General features: G+C 47.8%; 1 protein-coding gene across 1 annotated transcript; it reads right to left on the reverse strand.

Moving 5' to 3' along the window:
- Positions 1-2,077: 2,077 nt before the first annotated feature.
- Positions 2,078-3,933, reverse strand: LOC311163306 (olfactory receptor 10A5-like; the record flags this gene model as incomplete). Its single annotated transcript, XM_084222101.1, has 2 exons — positions 3,841-3,933; positions 2,078-3,028 (listed from the first exon to the last, which is right to left on the reverse strand). The coding sequence occupies exon 2, from the start codon at positions 3,026-3,028 to the stop codon at positions 2,078-2,080; it is 951 nt and encodes a 316-aa protein (XP_084078227.1). The 5' UTR covers positions 3,841-3,933.
- Positions 3,934-17,017: the final 13,084 nt, after the last annotated feature.

The following is a 17,017-nucleotide window of genomic DNA, read 5'->3' on the forward strand; positions in this document are numbered from 1 at the left end:
TCAAGTGCACCCCTGACAGGAGGTGGTTCACAGAACCATAAACTGTGGTTGCACGTTGAGCTCAGCAGCCCATATCAAGACAGACATTTAAATCAGTACCAATTTTTGCCAGAAAAAGGGAATTAATTAGTTATTAAATACCCCTTCACACAGACTTCTGAAAATAATTAATAGAAAGAAATTAAAATGTTAAAAGATATGATTTTTTAAAATGCATTCTTCCATAAAAGTGCCAGAATCAACAGTTCACATATTGGGGATGGGGAGATAAATCCAGGCACAAACTTCTGCCCTGGTCTATTTGTGAAGTTGTGATCCACTGAATGGCAAAATTTAACCAGAATTTCCCTTTCTTATAGAGGAGACAGGATGGTGTGAGTGTGAGCTCAGCTCTAGCACAACCCATGGCTGTTTCTTAGGGACCAAAATCAGGGATCCTTGCTGGAGGTGAAATTCTGATTTACACCAGCTAAAAACCTGCCTTGTTTGCCACCACCTCAGCTTCTGTCTGGGGACTCCTTTGTGCACATGTGGGAACAGGAATTCAGGAAAAACAGAAAGTTGCTGATAGGGTTTGGTGGGAGGGAACTGCAGCAGGAATAAAAAAGGTTTATTCCAAATGGATGAGTAATTTTGGATGTCTCATTCTCCTTGCACCAGAGTCTGAAACATCTTTAAAAGAGGCAAATTAAAAGCAATAACCATTTGGAATGCAATGCCCCTTAAAGTGATTAACACTACTGTTATTACACTAGAGTGATTAAACATTTTTTTAAGAAATGATTTTTTCAGTATTATCTTTTTGAATAATAAAACAAGAAAAAAATTCTCTGTTTTTTCAGAGGTAAAAGTAGATCAACTCCCAGAAGCAAAGTCTGTAGAAATGTAAATGAAGTTTCATTAACTCTTTCTCCAGTGTTCCAATTATGAAAAAAAAAAGTTTCAACAATACAGAGACAAGTTAAGTTCCCTAGAGGAGTCTAAGCAAACAAGATTGCCAAATGCAATTAACACTCTGTCATTAACTCCTTGCTGTGAAGTTTCTGAAGTCAGGCAGACTTCATCCTGAGGTGTCTTACATTGCCTTCCTCTTTTACAAGCAAACTAAACCTAAAAAAGAACACTATACTCAATTTTAGTGCCCTTTTCTGCCTTTTTGGCCAGGTAACTAAGTCAGATGAAACAGAGAGACCTCTGAGTCAGCATGGCCACATTGGGAATGAAGATTTCTTTTGCTTGAGCTCAGCATGGAAAGTCCAGTTTGATGCTGCAGGCTCTGGCCCAGGCTATCCACCGAGCCAGAGCACCTCTTCTACCCAGAACAAACTGCAAAACCCTCCCAAATAAACACTCCCAGGCTGTAGCAGCCCTTTTCTCTGTGCTAATCCTCTGTCTCAGCTAATCCCCTGGAAATTCTTCTTTTCATGCCTGGATGAATTTCTCCAGCTGGGACTTGCAGAATTTTCTGATCCCATGGCTCAGACTCCACAGTGCTCGGAGGGTGTGGGCACTGCATTAAATGCTGAGTTCTTGCAGGAAATAAGGAATGACCACCAGTTAATCTTCCTTTCCTTCCCTTTCCCCACACCTTAAATGAAAAACACAAGGCTCTGAAAGAAGTGAACTGATTTCCTTACCACTTTCATTCAGTGGACCTCTTTTCTGCTGGAAGGAATGGAAAACATATAACATGGGGAAAAAAGGCAGAGCAAAACATGTAGTCCCTATCAATTAGTGTGTGCTTAGCCTGGAAAATTCCCTATAAAAGGATTTCTTCAGTGAGAGGGTGAGGAGAACTCCTGCAATGGAAGTGAGGAGTTGCAGCCTGGATACCTGAATTAGACATGGTAAGTGCTCTGCTTTAGAAGATATGTCTGGTATATATTGTACTCCTAAGGAAGAGATGGAGATAGAAATTCTAAATAATTTGCTTCTGAAGCAAACAATAAAGAAAAATTATTTACAAGTGGGAAACAGATCTTTGTGCCTGTAGTTTCCCCTGAACTAGTAAACCATTAGAGCTCACCAAAAATGGAAATAAGGTTTTTAATCCACACATTCATGGACAAGAAAATCTTTATTTCTTCATCAACACAGCTATCCCTCTGATTAGTACTTCTTTCACTTCTTTATTCCTCAGGCTGTAAATCAGGGGGTTTAAAGTGGGAATTACAGTTGTGTATATGAGAGCCAGGACTTTCTTAGCCTCCTGCGAATCGCTGGATTTTGGCTGTAAGTAAATCAAAGTCCCGCTGGCGCAGTACAACGTGACCACGGTAAGGTGTGAGGAGCAGGTGGAGAAGGTCTTGTGCCTGCTCTCTGCAGAGGAAATCCTCAGGATGCTGGAGATGATGCAGGTGTAGGACAGCAGGATGAGGCAGAAGGGCGTGAAGATGACGAGCACCGTGGCCGAGATCAGCTGCCGCTCGTAGCGCGACGTGTCGGCGCAGGAGAGCAGCACCAGCGGGGGGATGTCACAGAAGAAGTAGTTGATCCTCCTGGGCCCACAGAAGGACAGAGTGAACACCCAGGCTGTCTGCACCACCGACACCACCTTGCCCCCGCAGCAGGAGAGCAGCACCATGGAGAGGCAAGCCCTGGCGCTCATGATGGCCGGGTACCTGAGCGGGCGGCACACGGCCACGTAGCGGTCGTAGGCCATGGCTGCCAGCAGGTACCACTCCGTGGAGGCCAAGAACACCACACAGTAGAGCTGGGTGACACAGCCCAGGTAGGAGATGCTCCTGTCCTCTGACAGGGTGTTTACCAGCATCTTGGGGACGACCACTGAGGCTGTGGAAATGTCCAGGAAGGACAGGACACGGAGGAAGAAGTACATGGGCGTGTGGAGGGTGGGGTGAGCTGTGGCCATGCAGATGAGGAGGTTCCCGATGAGAGTCAGGCTGTAAATGCAGCAGATTGTGAAGAACAGCAGGTGCTGGAGTTCTGGCTGGCTGGACAATCCAGAGAGGATGAATTCAGTCAGCAAGGTGTGGTTTCCTGCATCTTGTTCCTCTCCTGGCTCCATCTGGGAGGAATCAGACAGACTGTCAGAGCTGTAGTCACTGCTTCCAACCAGGAGCCTCTTGGGGATGCCTGGAGAGCTTCTGGATCAGAGGGTGGAAGTCTAGAGCAGGCTGGGCTGAGCACCAACGGCTGGAAGTGCATGGTGCCAGTGCCCTCCCAGTGTCACTGTTTGGTGGTGTCACCGAGCCTTTGACCAAGAGGAGCTGGCTTTGAAGGGGTGGCTCCATCATGGGTGCAGGGTTAATGCTGAGGACCTGCCCCACATGGCAGGTCTGTGCTCCCACTGCTCCCACAGGCACTTCCTGCAGTCAGGGGAACGCCCAGGTGACAACTGAGACACCCACAGACCACAGAAAGAAAGCAAAACCCTTGTGCTACCTTGGGGAGCAGTGGGCAACGCTCCTTGCACTCTGGTTCTCCTCCTGAGTGGGCTGACAGGGCAGGCAGCTTCCCCCAGGACATCTGAAGTTCAGGGCAACCCAACTTCAGATGACAGCCAGGGAAGCTCAGGCTGTGGGAGGCTTTGGCTCACACTCACATCAATCCCCAGCTGCCAGGGGGACAGAAATCCCTCCAAGAGCCCAGCTTTGGGAAAAGCACTCCCAAATGGAGAAGCTGTGAAGGGAAGACCTAAGCCAACTCCTGTCCACCAAAGCACCCACAGAGCAAAGAATGCAGCACCAAAGTAAACCAAACAAAAAATCCTGTCTGTAGGCAGGCAAAGGAGAGGGAATCATTCGAGGCAGAGGTGCCCCCAGGGAATGAGGAGGAAGGGCAGAGGGAGAAGCTCAGGACCATCCATTCATGACTCACATGGCCTCGTTCCCCTGAGGAGGGCTCCTGTGTGAGGGATGTTCACAAAGTGCTGGGCCAGCTCTGTTTTCTCACTGCCCAGGATGGGAAACTGAGGCACAGGAAGAGAAGAGATCAGCCTGCCACAGAGGAGAAAGGATGGTTAATTCAGTGTCCTTCAGACCCAGCATCTCTTACCAAAGGGGCCACCAGCCACTGCCCTACAGCAGCAAACCTCAAGGCACAAAATGCATTTTGGCACCAGAAATGTATCCATGAACAGAGAGGGAAGCACCTCTGGCTCTGTACACACAAGGACCCATCAGCAGAGCTGGCACACAGAGAAGGACACAGCTCCAAGCCAGAGCAGCCCCCAGCTCTGCCAGCACCAGCCACCCTTGGGCTGCTCTACAGATGATATTCTTGCCCCTGAGAAGGGCAGGGAATGATGCATCTGACTCCATCTTATCAGAAGGCTAATTAATTACTTTTTTATACTCTATTATTCTATACTATATGACACTATTACTGTATTACATTACATTATACTGTAATACACTACATTATACTATATTACACTATTACTATATTACATTATATTATACTATATTACACTATATTTTTACTATATTACACAATATTTTTACTATATTACACTATATTATTACTATATTACACTATATTATACTATATTACACTACATTACACTATATTATTACTATATTACACTGTATTATTACTATATTACACTACATTACACTATATTATTACTATATTACACTATATTATTACCATATTACACTATATTCTCTCCCCCCAATGAGGGGAGGGAATGATGCATCTGACTCCATGGATAGCAGAAGGCTAATTAATTACTTTATTATACTATATTATTCTATACTATATTACACTATTACTGTATTACACTATATTATTCTATATTACACTATATATATTACTATATTACACTATATTATTACTATGTTACACTATATTATTCTATATTACCCTATATTATTTAATATACTATACTCTCTCCCCTCAACAAGGGGAGGGAATGATGCATTTGACTCCATCTTATCAGAAGGCTAATTAATTACTTTATGACACTATATTATTCTATACTATATTACACTAAATTACATTACATCTAAACTGAGCTTGCCCAGCACTCAGCTCTGCTCACACTGCACAGAATCTCGTCACTGTCAGTGACAGTCCTGACACACACACACACACACACACACACACACACACACACACACACCTGGCCCTGGCAGGGCAGGGAAACAAAACCCCATCCCTGTGGGTAAACAATCTCCATATTGCATTCTGCTGTGGCACAAACACAGGCACAGTAAATGATAAGAATTGTGTTTCCTTTCTCTGAGGTTCAGAGAATGTGAAACCCAGAAATATTCTTGGGGAGATGTGCCTTGCTTTCCTCTGTGAAGGGAAATGTGGTGACACTGCTCTGTCTGTGGCTCACACAGGATGTCCTCTGCCTCTGGGTTTTATGACATGAACACAAAGCTGCGGATCCTGGAGCCACAGATGACCTTAACACAAAAGCACAATAAAGAAACCCCCAATATTCTCAGACATTTGGTGCTCTGATGTATTTTAAAGGGATCTTTCTGGGTTTGGCTGTTTCCATTAACACAGGGATGAAAGGACACTTCTGCAGTGGTATCTCAATACAGCCTGTGCATGACAGAGAATGACAGGAAAAACTCCCTGCAGTCTCCAACAGCACTCATTCACACTGCTTTTAATTTGTGAGATCCATGTAGCTGAAGTGGAAATACCTAACTCTGCCCTCCAAGCCCATGTGAAAGGTTTAGACTGTTGCTGTGATCATTATTCCTTAATAAACTCAACAGCACTCACAGCAGCCACTGTTTTACTGGCAGTTTATCTCCTATTCCCTAATTCAGAACACCTCTCAGAAACAACCCTCAACTTATGTAATTTGTGTAAAAAAGAATAAACTTCTTTTTGTAATAAGTTTTGGCCTTAGCTCTTCACTGGATTTTCTTTCTACATCCACAATAGAGATTTTGAAGCAAAGTGTCCTACCTGCAGCAATTCTGCCACTCAGTGCCTCCAAAATGGCTCATTCCAATTTTGATAGAAGTATTTTCCTTGTTTTCTTACATTAGGAATGTTGGGCTGATGGTTCCTACTGTCAGCTTCCACTGCAGATTAAAAATGAGTAAAAATTATTTTAATTATTTAAAAATTATTAAAAATTATTTTAAATGCAGATGCTCTTCTGCCACAGCTGGAATAATCTGTTGACTTTAGCACATGGCATATACCATAGAAAGTCAGCCCAGGACCTGTCTCACAGAGAGGAAGAAAAGGAATTTGTTAGATTTGTTTCAACTCAGTTGAAAGCTGAAAAGGTGGAGCTGCAGCTCAGGCTGCAGCTGGAAAGGGAGAGACCTCAAAGCATCTCTATTTTTTGCCCGTGAAGGGAACAGCTGAGCTGCCTCTGCTGCTTAAATAGAGTCTTGAAATCCCTAAATCCCCTAGAGGTGGGGTTGATTTAATCGGATTTCAGAGCTGTCAGGGATGGTTGTTCTCCCTCTGTGGGTAAGGGGATGTAGCAAACATGAAATTCTGCTCTGGATGGAGCCCTCCCTCTCTGTCTGGAAAGTGGGACCAGAGGGACTCCTCCAGACACAGGCATCTCATCTCTTCCATGCCCAGGGCTGTGAACTCTGCATCCTCACCAGCTGGGGACTGATTGTTAACCTGAAAGGTCTGAGCAGCAGCTGAAGTATCAAGGGATGTGTGACTCCAGGGGCAGAACCAGCCTGATGCTGCCTTTGTTAATTGGCCTGGTGCCTTTAGAGGCAGTGCTGTCTCTGATGGGAGATGCCCTCAACAGACAGCCCTTTCCTCTCCCTGTGCACTGTGGCTGCTCTGAACCAACCCACATCTCTCCAGCTTTTTGAGAAGATTGTGACAAAAATGCAGAGAACGTGTCATGAACACCTCACCAAGCCACAACAAAAGCAGTAAATGACACAGCAACAGGCAGGCTGAGGTTTCCTGTGTCAGCTCCACATGACATATATAGAGGTTCTGTACCTGCCATTCTGTACCTGTCTCCTGCCTGACCACAGCTGCTGCTTGGGCTCATCAGGACAGTGGTGGGAGATGCTGCTGCTCCTTCTGCTCACAAATGCTTTTGTCCTTCTGCCCTGGGCTGGGGCTGGTGAGTACACAGAGATGGCACTTAGACAGGAACATGCAAGGGCACAGATGCACTCAGAGTAGTCAGTCTCAGGCAAGGCTCCTGCCTCACCTTCTCTCCTGTCTCTACTCTCCTACTTTCCTCTCTGCTCTCATCTCCCAGCTCAGCCTGTGCCTGAAACCAGTGAGGCATTAGAGGCACAAGAGCTGTGCCCTTGATGGCATTGCAGTCATCCAGAGCCAGGGGTGGTCAGACCCCAGACAGTGCTGCTTCTCTTTCTCTCCACTGTGCCCCAGCAATGCCTTGCACAGCCCCAGGAGGGAGAGTTGTTGGGATCACTGGCACCTGGCATTAGAGGATGACTCTTTCCTTTCATGCAGCCTCAAACTTGACAGGAAACAGCAGCATATTAACATTAATATTGAACATTCATCTTAACATTTCCCATCTCTCTTCCAGGAAGGATCATTGATGGAAGAGCAGTGAAAGCCCACTCCAGACCCTACATGGCTTATTTACAAATTAAACAAGGCTCACAAAGTTCTTCTTGTGGAGGGTTCCTGATTCGCCCAGACGCAGTGCTCTCAGCAGCTCACTGTGTGGATAAAGAAGGGTAAGCCCTGTCTTTCTTGCATAAATGATTTTTTCCAGTCTCACCCTGTGCCAGAGTGCCTCAGCCCTGCTCTGGGCTGAAACAGTACCCCGTGTCTCTTGAGGCAGAGCAGGGATCTCTGGAGCTGAGCTCCCCTCTGTGAGAGCAGGAATTGTCTGCCTGATGGGGGCTGAGTGTCCCTGGGGACAGGAATGCTCCCAGGGCTCTCCAGGCTCAGGGTTCCTGCCATGGCTTAGAGCTGCTGCTGGAGCAGGGTCCAGGGTCTGCCCTGCCCTGCTTCCCTTTGTGCTCAGCACGGGGCAGCTCCCACCTGTGTCAGTGTGGGCTGAGGGATCCTCAGCTGGGCTCTGGAAGGAACCCAGGGGAGAGAGGACAACTTGCTGAGAGCTGCTCTGGGGAGGTTTCTCACACACCACCTCCCTCCAACCACCTGCCCTGGGTGCTGTTCCTGTCAATGCAGCTGAAATGTGTTGGTGTTTCCTGGCAGGAGAGTGAGGGTCACTGTGACTCTGGGAGCCCACAACATAAGGCAGCGAGAACGGAGCCAGCAGAAGTTCCGTGTTGGACAATGGGTCGTCCATCCTAAATATTCCCGTGATGACTTGAAAAATGACATTGTGCTGCTGAAGGTATGGCCCAACACATCCTTCCTACATGAGGGATCTTCCCCTGCTCAGCTCCCCTAACTCAGCTCTCCTAATCCTTTGCTGGCTCTGACCCTGTGTTCTCTCTGCCTGACAGCTGAAGCCAAGTGCCAGGATCAACAAGAACGTGCAGTTTATCTCCATTCCCAGGAGAAATGAACGTGTGAGAGCAGGAACTTTATGCACGGCGTCTGGCTGGGGCTGGACATCTGTGACAGGAAATAAGACTGATGTGATGAACGAAGTGAAACTGAAGGTGCAAAATGACAGAACATGTCAGCAGTTTTTCCGCAACTACCAGCGTCAGTCTATGATCTGTGTTGGTGATGAATACAGTAAAAAAGCAACTTACAAGGTAAGTGTTGTTTTAGGCTGCAAGCTTGGGAGGAGGTTGGGACTGGAAATTCAGCTTGGTTCCCAGGTCAAAGACAAAGGACACCAGAATGAACCAGGACCTTCAGAATGATGAGCTGAGGGTCCTCACAGAAGCTCTGAGGCTTATGTGCTCCCTGAATTGGGTGCATTTTCCAACTATCAGCAACATTTGCTTTTTTACTTACCTGGGGACCTTCTACCCAGCCTACCCAGTGCTTTGGTTGGTGTGTAAATTCCTTGTGACATCCTTGCCTGGATGGCTTAGATACTCCCAAATTCCAAAGCAGGTCAATGTTCTTTTAGGGTTTTTGAATCTCAGAGAGCCTGCAGGCCTGAATTGTTTCATGGGTGGCCTTAGAGGAGTAGTGAGGCAGCTACAAACACTGAGAGCTGGGTCTGGAGGGAGGGAGGTGCTTGGAAGAGGAGGTTCTTCACATGGAGGGAGGGAAGAGGAACCTTGCTGCTTAAGGCAGGGAGAGCTGAGCTGTGGCATGTCTGACCCCTCTCACTCCTTTCATGGCACAGGGTGATTCTGGTGGCCCGTTAGTCTGCAAGAAGAAGGCTCATGGCATTGTTTCTTATGGACATCCTAAATTCCTCTCTCCTGAGGTATTCACCAGGATCTCGCACTTTGAGCCCTGGATCCGGGAGCAGCTCAGGAGGTTTGCACTCCAAGATATTCCTGGCTCTCCCTCCTCTGACTAAAATGCTCAGTGCCCCTTCTCCACAATGCATCAAACACCTGCTGGTGCTCAGAGGGTCCCAGGGGCAGCTGAAGTAGAGTCAGAGAAGCCCCTGTGGTGCAGGCACAGGCTTTGGCACTAAGGAGAGTCTCCGTGGCAAGGGACAAATGCAGGTCCCAAGCACCCCCAGCTTCCCATTGCTCCCTTCCTCCCAGTGCTGCTCCAGCTCTGCTTCTGGCCATCAATAAAAGCATGTTCAAAATCACTTGTGTCTGCAGCCTTCTTGGGAGCTGGATGCAAACCCTGAGTGTGAGAATGAGGAGATGACACTCTGGAAATACCTGGGTGTAAGAGCCAAAATGAGGGATGCAGGACTCCAGGCCCCTCTCCAAAATGCAGTATATTCCATCCACAAGGTTACAGCAATCTAGGATCGTGGGTGACAGAGCTGTGCCTACAGCTGTCAGCTCCAGCTGCAGGCAGGCCTGGAGACCCTTTGGTTTTGGTTACAATGAATTATAGACTTTTCTTTGCTGAGCATCTTCATACAGTAGAACCAATCTATCCCTTAACTTTTATCTCTAGCCTATCATAACCACTATCATTGCCATATTCATGTTACTGTTCTCCAACCACTAAAAGTCAGCACATTGCAGTTTAAGCCAGAAATTGTTTTTCCATTTTCTTGCAGTGGAAAATTCTGAGACCTTTTTTCTACTTGCCACATCGGCTGGCTTGTTTGCCTGTGCTCTCTTTCTGCTTGGTAAAAACATCTTCTTGTTTGGGGTGGGTTTATCCTTTGCTCTAAGTCATAAAAACCCCTTCTAACTCACACACCCTTTGCCTTCTTGGTTATCCAGCAAGACTGGCTCAGCAATCCTTTTCTTCTATATCAAAACTTGCTTCCATCTCTATTCCTTCATCAGACTCCACATTTAAAAATCTTTCTGCTAAGCACACATATCTGTGAGACTTTCTTGTCAAACGTTCATCCTTCCCAACACCTGGGCAAAGGTGGGACATGCAGGACAGGTCTCAGTCCCTGAGTGTGACAATGAGGAGATGACTGATGTCATGTTCCAGTCATGGGAGGAGATTGGCATGTGCTCCAAGAGGGGCCGTGCCCTGCCTCTGCCGCCGGCAGGCAGGGTCGGGGTTTGGTCACTGCCTGGGATCCAGACCACCAGAGACGGCCGATAAATGTAGACCCAACGTCAAAGGATCAGTGCAAAGGAAATGGGAAGTGTAATAAGTAGCAATATGTTTGTTCATTAATTAAGTCAATAGCTGAATAATTTTATAATATAAAAGCAGGAGCTATACAGTTAAAACTGCTTGTTCAGTAGCATACAATATGTAACTGTGCAGCCACATACCCCATATGGTAACAATCCCTAACCTCGCAAGGATTGCTTAGCTTGCAGGAAATGTATAGTGCCTTGGAGAATTCTCATGTTATAGATATGCATTATAAGGCAAGGTTCACCCAGCAGTCAAAGAGGAAGACTTGGAGCCTTCATCCCACGACCACCAGAAGGCAGAAAAAGACTCCCTAGCAACCTGAGGAGCAAGCACAGAAGACAGAACACGTCATCCATGAACCTGAGAGAAGGAAGCAAAAAAAGGCGAACCTTGGGGGTGGATCAGCGCGTGCCGTAGGAGAGCGGAGACTCCCGGCCGCCCAGCGCTGTACTTTGCTTGCCACTGCTTACTTTTCATTTAATCTAATAAATTCTTCTTAAAAAGGAGAGATTTACATGGTACGATTGTCATTTATGACAGGAAGGACTCTCTGCTTGCTTCCTCCATGTCTTGGTTTGGAAAGACAGTTGCCTGCTAAAGGAGACAGGAGCCTCCCCTGAAATGGAGAATGCAAACCCTCCCCACCCCTCCAAATTGCTATGAATAAGGGGCTCTCAGGCAAAAAACATGGGAGCAGGAAATAACAGTTCTTTAATAGGGAAGGGAAAAAATATAAAATGATAAAATACAACAATGTAATACACCAGAACAACACTGACAGAGTCAGAACACAACCTGACACCCTGTGGGTCAGGGTGTTGGTAGCAGTCCGGTTGGGAAAGGGCTGCAGTCCTCTTGGAGTGTCAGACGTGGTTCTGTTGGAGCAAGGGAGTCCTGTAGGAAAGGGGCGTATTCTTCTTCCGCAGATGCGTGGAAGTAGCAGCTGCTGTTCCTCTGGGCAGTCCAGTGGAGCAAAAGCTAAGTTGGTGTCAGAACCTTGCAGGTTATATCTGCATGGCACTGCTTGGCTCCTCCCTCTAGGCGGAGCATCTCACAATGGGATGCTATAGTTCTTATCAGTCATGTGGTGACATTCAATAGCCTCTTATCAGCACATGTCCCCTGTTGATTATGATCACTCAGGAAGAGAGATAAGGAGCATTGCCCACTTGACACCAGACAACTGCCATACAGATAGCAATAGAATACATCTTGCCTTGCAATCTGGAACACTCCAGCTGCTGTATTTCTTTCCCACGCAGAAGCGCTGCCGATTCGCGGCACAGGAGTTATTCTTTCCCGCGGCAGCTGCAGCGCCGAAGCGAGGGAGGTGACGCAGCACTCACGGGCAGTGGCAGCGGCGGCCACGCGGGCGGTGGTGGCCGCAGCAGCGATCTCTCCTGCGGCAGGAGCCACGGCTGCATGGGCGACAGCGATCTCTCCGGCAGCAGGAGCGGAGCAGCTGATGCCACGCGGGTGTTCTTCTTTCTCACGGCGGACAGCGGTGCCAGCTGCAAAGAGCTGCGCCGCATGGGTGCCAGCAGGGCACAGGTGCTGGTCGGGCATGAAAGCTGAGCGGCTCGAAGAGGGGGCAGTGGCAGAGAGTGGGGAAACAAAGAGTGTCTTTTATGGAGGGGGGAATGGAATCCTGGGAAAGGACTGTCTGGCTAGCTAGGAGGAGACTGGGGGGGACAAATGTAAACATAGCCTAGAGCAGGAAAGTCACAGACCAATGGCAGAAAGGAAAAATCGTAACTGACAGCGAATTCTTGAGATAAAGGAGGGTCTACAGGGGCAGGATTTTTGAGGATAGACAGGGAAAAATCTGGAATTATCAACTGCCACAGCGAGACAGGGTGCAAACAACCGCAGACAGAGACTAAACATACTCCTCAAACCCCCACTGGTATAAGCAGGGAGAGACCAAATGCCTTCAAACCCCCACTGCCACAGATGACGCTATGGAAAAACCAGAGCAGAGGTGGGACATGCAGGGCAGGTCTCAGTCCCTGAGTGTGAGAATGAGGAGATGACACTCTGGGAGAACCTGGGCATAGGTGGGACATGCAGGACAGGTCTCAGTCCCCAAATGCTCCCCTTGTCTCCATCAGCCCCTTGCAGTCCAGCCAGCAGGCACAGCCTGTACAGAACATTTATCCAGCCTTTCAGAAACAGAGGCATCTCCACATGCAAGGGGAGATCAGGGGGTTTCCTAAACCCTCTTAGGATGCTTAGACAGACTAAAGACCAGCCAGCCTCTTCACACCCTGTCTTCCTTTCAATCTCCTTGAACCCCAGGTGAAGCATTTTCTTTACACGTGTAAAATACCTGTGGTGGAACTGGAAACTTTCTCCCAGTGGATCAGCTGATCAGACCTGACTGGGCCAGGAAATGCCCTTGTGGTGTGGAGATGGGATAGAAAATGTCAAATATGACTGAGGCAAAAGCTGCATTGCAGAGACAAGCATGGGCACTTGTGTGATGAACAGTTGCACTATCGTAGGAATGGGCCCTGAACAAGGAATAATTAGCATTGACTCCATGATTGCAGAAGGCTGATTAATCACTTTATTGTTACTCCATTATACTATACTATACTAATAAGAAGAGACTACATGCCTTTGCCTGGCAGTTATGTCACACATGTGGACTCAAGTGGACAATTAATCTAAACAGCCATTACTAGTGGTCAGTTAAGAAACCACTTTTTGGTAAACAATCTCCATAACACATTCCACATGTGCACAACAGGGGAGATACGTATTTTTCTCTTTTTCCCTGAGTTCTCCCACAGCCCCTCACAGTCCCCCAGGAAAATCCTGGGAGAGAGCCATGCCTCCCTCTGCCCTGAGGACAGGTGACTACCACATTGCATTTATTTTAGGCTTTTTTTCCCCCCTGATCATTTATCTAGGAAGGCACAGAATGAACCCTCAGCAAGTTTGCTGATGATGCAGAACTGGAGGGAGTGTGTGGTGATACATCAGAAGGCAGTTTTGTCATTCAGTGGGAGCTTGACAGGATGGGCAGAGAGAAACCTGAAGAAATTTAACAAGGACAAGTGTAGGGACCTGCACTGGAGGAGGAATAACCCCAAGTACCAGGCTGGGGGCTGACCTACCAGAGAGCAGCTCTGCAGAGAAGGACCTGGGGGTTTTGGTGGTGACAGGTTGCCCATGAGCTGGCAGTGTGCCCTTGGGGTCAGGAGGGCCAAAAGGATCCTGAGGTGCATCAGGAAGAGTGTGGCCAGAGGGTCCAGGAGGGAATGGAGCCCCTCTGCTCGGCCCTGGGGAGGCACACTTGGGGGCTGTGTCCCGGCCTGGTCTCTCAGAAGAGGAAAGAAAAGGAGCTGCTGGAGAGGGTCCAGCAGGGGCCACAAAATAATTAACAGAGCATCTCTGGTGAGGAAAGACTGTGGGAGCTGGGCCTGTTCAGTCTAGAAAGCGAAGAATGAGAGGGAATCTCAGAAATGCATATAAATATCTCAGAGTTGGGTGGCAAGAGGATGGGGACATGGCGAGAAAGGACCAAGCGATGCCCACAGTCTGTCACATGCCCCCTCCTCACTTTCTATCCAGTCCTACACCACATTGGCTTTGATCTGCCACCCAAGAAAAGCCCTTTGCACCCAAATTCCACCCCATAATACCCCTCTCTAGGTGCAGCACTTTCTCCTCTTGCATGTAGCCAATGCGTGCCATGATGCCTTAGGATTTTAGTTTTATATTTTTCAAATCTGCACTGCATTAGCGTAGAACTCTAAACTCCATACAGAGTGTTAACTGTCTTCACATTTTGGGCAAACAAAACAATCCCTCCAGGCCTGAAATGCAAGGACAGTCTACAGCCTTAGGCCCAGGAAAGTATAAACACCTTCGGGTGAGAGGAAAGGAATGATGGGAGCAGTTATGCAGATTAAGTTATGCCATATAAGGTTATGTTATGAACCCTGCTTTCTGATTGGTTACTCTTGTGTTCTATATAAGGTATGGTTTTGGTTTCTCATTGTTCATTGGTACTCTGCCCTCTATATAAGTTTGAGTTTGCCTCATTTCAGTGTCTTCTGGAGGAGTTCCCTACAGTGTGCAGCTTATGTTTTTCTTAGGTATTGTTAGTGTGCCTTTTATTTTTCCTTATTAAAAAGAAAATATTTTCCTTTATTTTCCTTTATTATTTCCTTAGATTTTTTTGCACTCCAGTCGCACCCGTCCCGTTTTTGGTTTGTTGCCACACTCTCAGCTGATCCGGTCTCAGGGTTGTGCTTGCCAGTGGACACAGGACGCAAGAGAGCTGCCTGACTGGGTAAAGACATGAGAAATGAGGAAAACCAAAAGTGTTCTGTCATGGGTTCAACTGTCAGATGTATGACTCAGGACTTCAGGTGGCTTTTCAAAATGCAGGTTATTGTATCCAAGATGTTACAACAGCCCATGGTCTTTTTAGAACACAGGGTAAGGGGCAATGCCAGGTGTGCTCTAGAGGATTTATTTGTGGGCTTTCTCTACATCAAAGCCACGTAAACTTGGGAACATCCTGGAGGTTTCACTGGCTCATGGCCAAAGGAGGGTCAGGGAAACAGGGGCTGAGTCCCTTCCAGGCTGTAACACTGAAGCAGAGCTGCCAGGGAGGACTCAGGGAGGCCCCAGGCAGGGCTGCTCCCTTCCCATAGGGACACCCTGAGTCTGGTCCTGACCTGAGCTCCAGCTGTGTCTCAGCCAGGCCAGCACCTGCCCAGGGCACCTGCTGCTCTGGACTGGGCTCACAGAATGACCTCCCAGCTGGACCTCAGACTTCCTCATCACCATGGACTTGTCAGATTCCCTAGAACACCAGGCTGAGGTCATGAAGCTCCCACTGGCCTTGTCCCTTGGTGACCCTGACTGGTGGTTTCTGATTTTGCAAGGACATCTCTGATGGCAGTCAGCCCCTCTGATAAAAGCCAGGAACTTTGCCTGAACCTGGCCAGCTCTCACCATTGCTATTGGAGGATGGGTGGGGAGGGAAGAAAAAACCAAAAGAAAAAAAATCCACACAAGAATCAGCCCACATGCAGGGTCCCAGGGGCTCTCTCCCAAGGTCTCTGATGGGAGATGCCCTCAACAGACAGCCCTTTCCTCTCCCTGTGCACTGTGGGTGCTCTGAACCTGCCCAGACCTCTCCAGCTTTTTGAGAAGATTGTCCTAGCGTGACGTTATGATGCTTGTATCCCCATTTGTGTGTTCTGTTTTGCTGGATATTACGTTCTGTAACTTCAAGATTGGCTCTGAAAAGCGAAAGTTTTGGATTTTTTGGTTACCAGCCTGCTCCCCCATGGCTGGTGGGACACAGAGACGGGGCAGTACATAGTGCGGCTCTCGCTTGGCTTTCACTTTGCTCTTGCTCCTGCTTTGCTCTCTCTTTTTCCTTCTGCTTGTTAGTGAGTTTGGTTGAGCAGTCTGATTTTTTCCCTGAACTGTTTTTCCTTTCCCTTTTTTGGAACCACTCAAGCCTGCTCTGGACTGGGACATGGGAAACACAAAGAGTTTGCACCCTGTGGCCTGCAGCAGCTACCCCAGCGCTGGAGTCATAACTAAGTGACCAATCCCATGAGAGACTTTCTGAATTTGCCATCTTTTTCAGAGCAGTGAAAAAGTGTTGTCATCTGGTATTGTTCATTTTGTGTGCTGGAGAGTGCTTTGCCTGCTAAATAAACAGGTTCTTTCCACTTCTCTCGAGGAATCCTTCCTGAACCGGTGGTGGGGAGGGGCCGTGTGGGTTTGCTTTCTGGAGGGGCCTCCTTTGGAGGTTTTCTCCCAATTTTGCCGTAAACCAGGACACCAGGACTGGGCTGCTCTGGACTTGGCTCACAGAATGACCTCCCAGCTGGACCTCAGACTTCCTCATCACCATGGACTTGTCAGATTCCCTAGAACACCAAGGCTGAGGTCATGAGGCTCCCACTGGCCTCGTCCCTTGGTGACCCTGACTGGTGGTTTTTGATTTTGCAAGGACGTCTCTGATGACAGTCAGCCCCACTGATAAAAAACAGGAACTTTGCCTGAACCTGGCCAGCTCTCACCAGTGCTATCAGAGGATGGGGGCATGGGAGAAACAAAAAAACAAAAGAAAAAAAAATTCCAGTTGGAATCAGCCCACCTGCAGGGTCCCAGGGGCTCTTTCCCAAGGTCTCTGATGGGAGATACCCTCAACAGACAGCCCTTTCCTCTCCCTGTGCACTGTGGGTGCTCTGAACCAACCCACATCTCTCCACCTTTTTGAGAAGATTGTGACAAAAATGAAGAGAACGTGTCATGAACACCTCACCAAGCCACAGTCTGGGGGTTATGAGAACAAAAGCAGTAAATGACACAGCTACAGGCAGGCTGAGGTTTCCTGTGTCAGCTCCACATGACATATATAGAGGTTCTGTACCTGCCATTCTGTACCTGTCTCCTG

The sequence above is a fragment of the Fringilla coelebs genome (genome assembly GCF_963513975.1).
Source record: "Fringilla coelebs genome assembly, chromosome: 27".
In the NCBI taxonomy this organism is placed as follows: domain Eukaryota; kingdom Metazoa; phylum Chordata; class Aves; order Passeriformes; family Fringillidae; genus Fringilla; species Fringilla coelebs.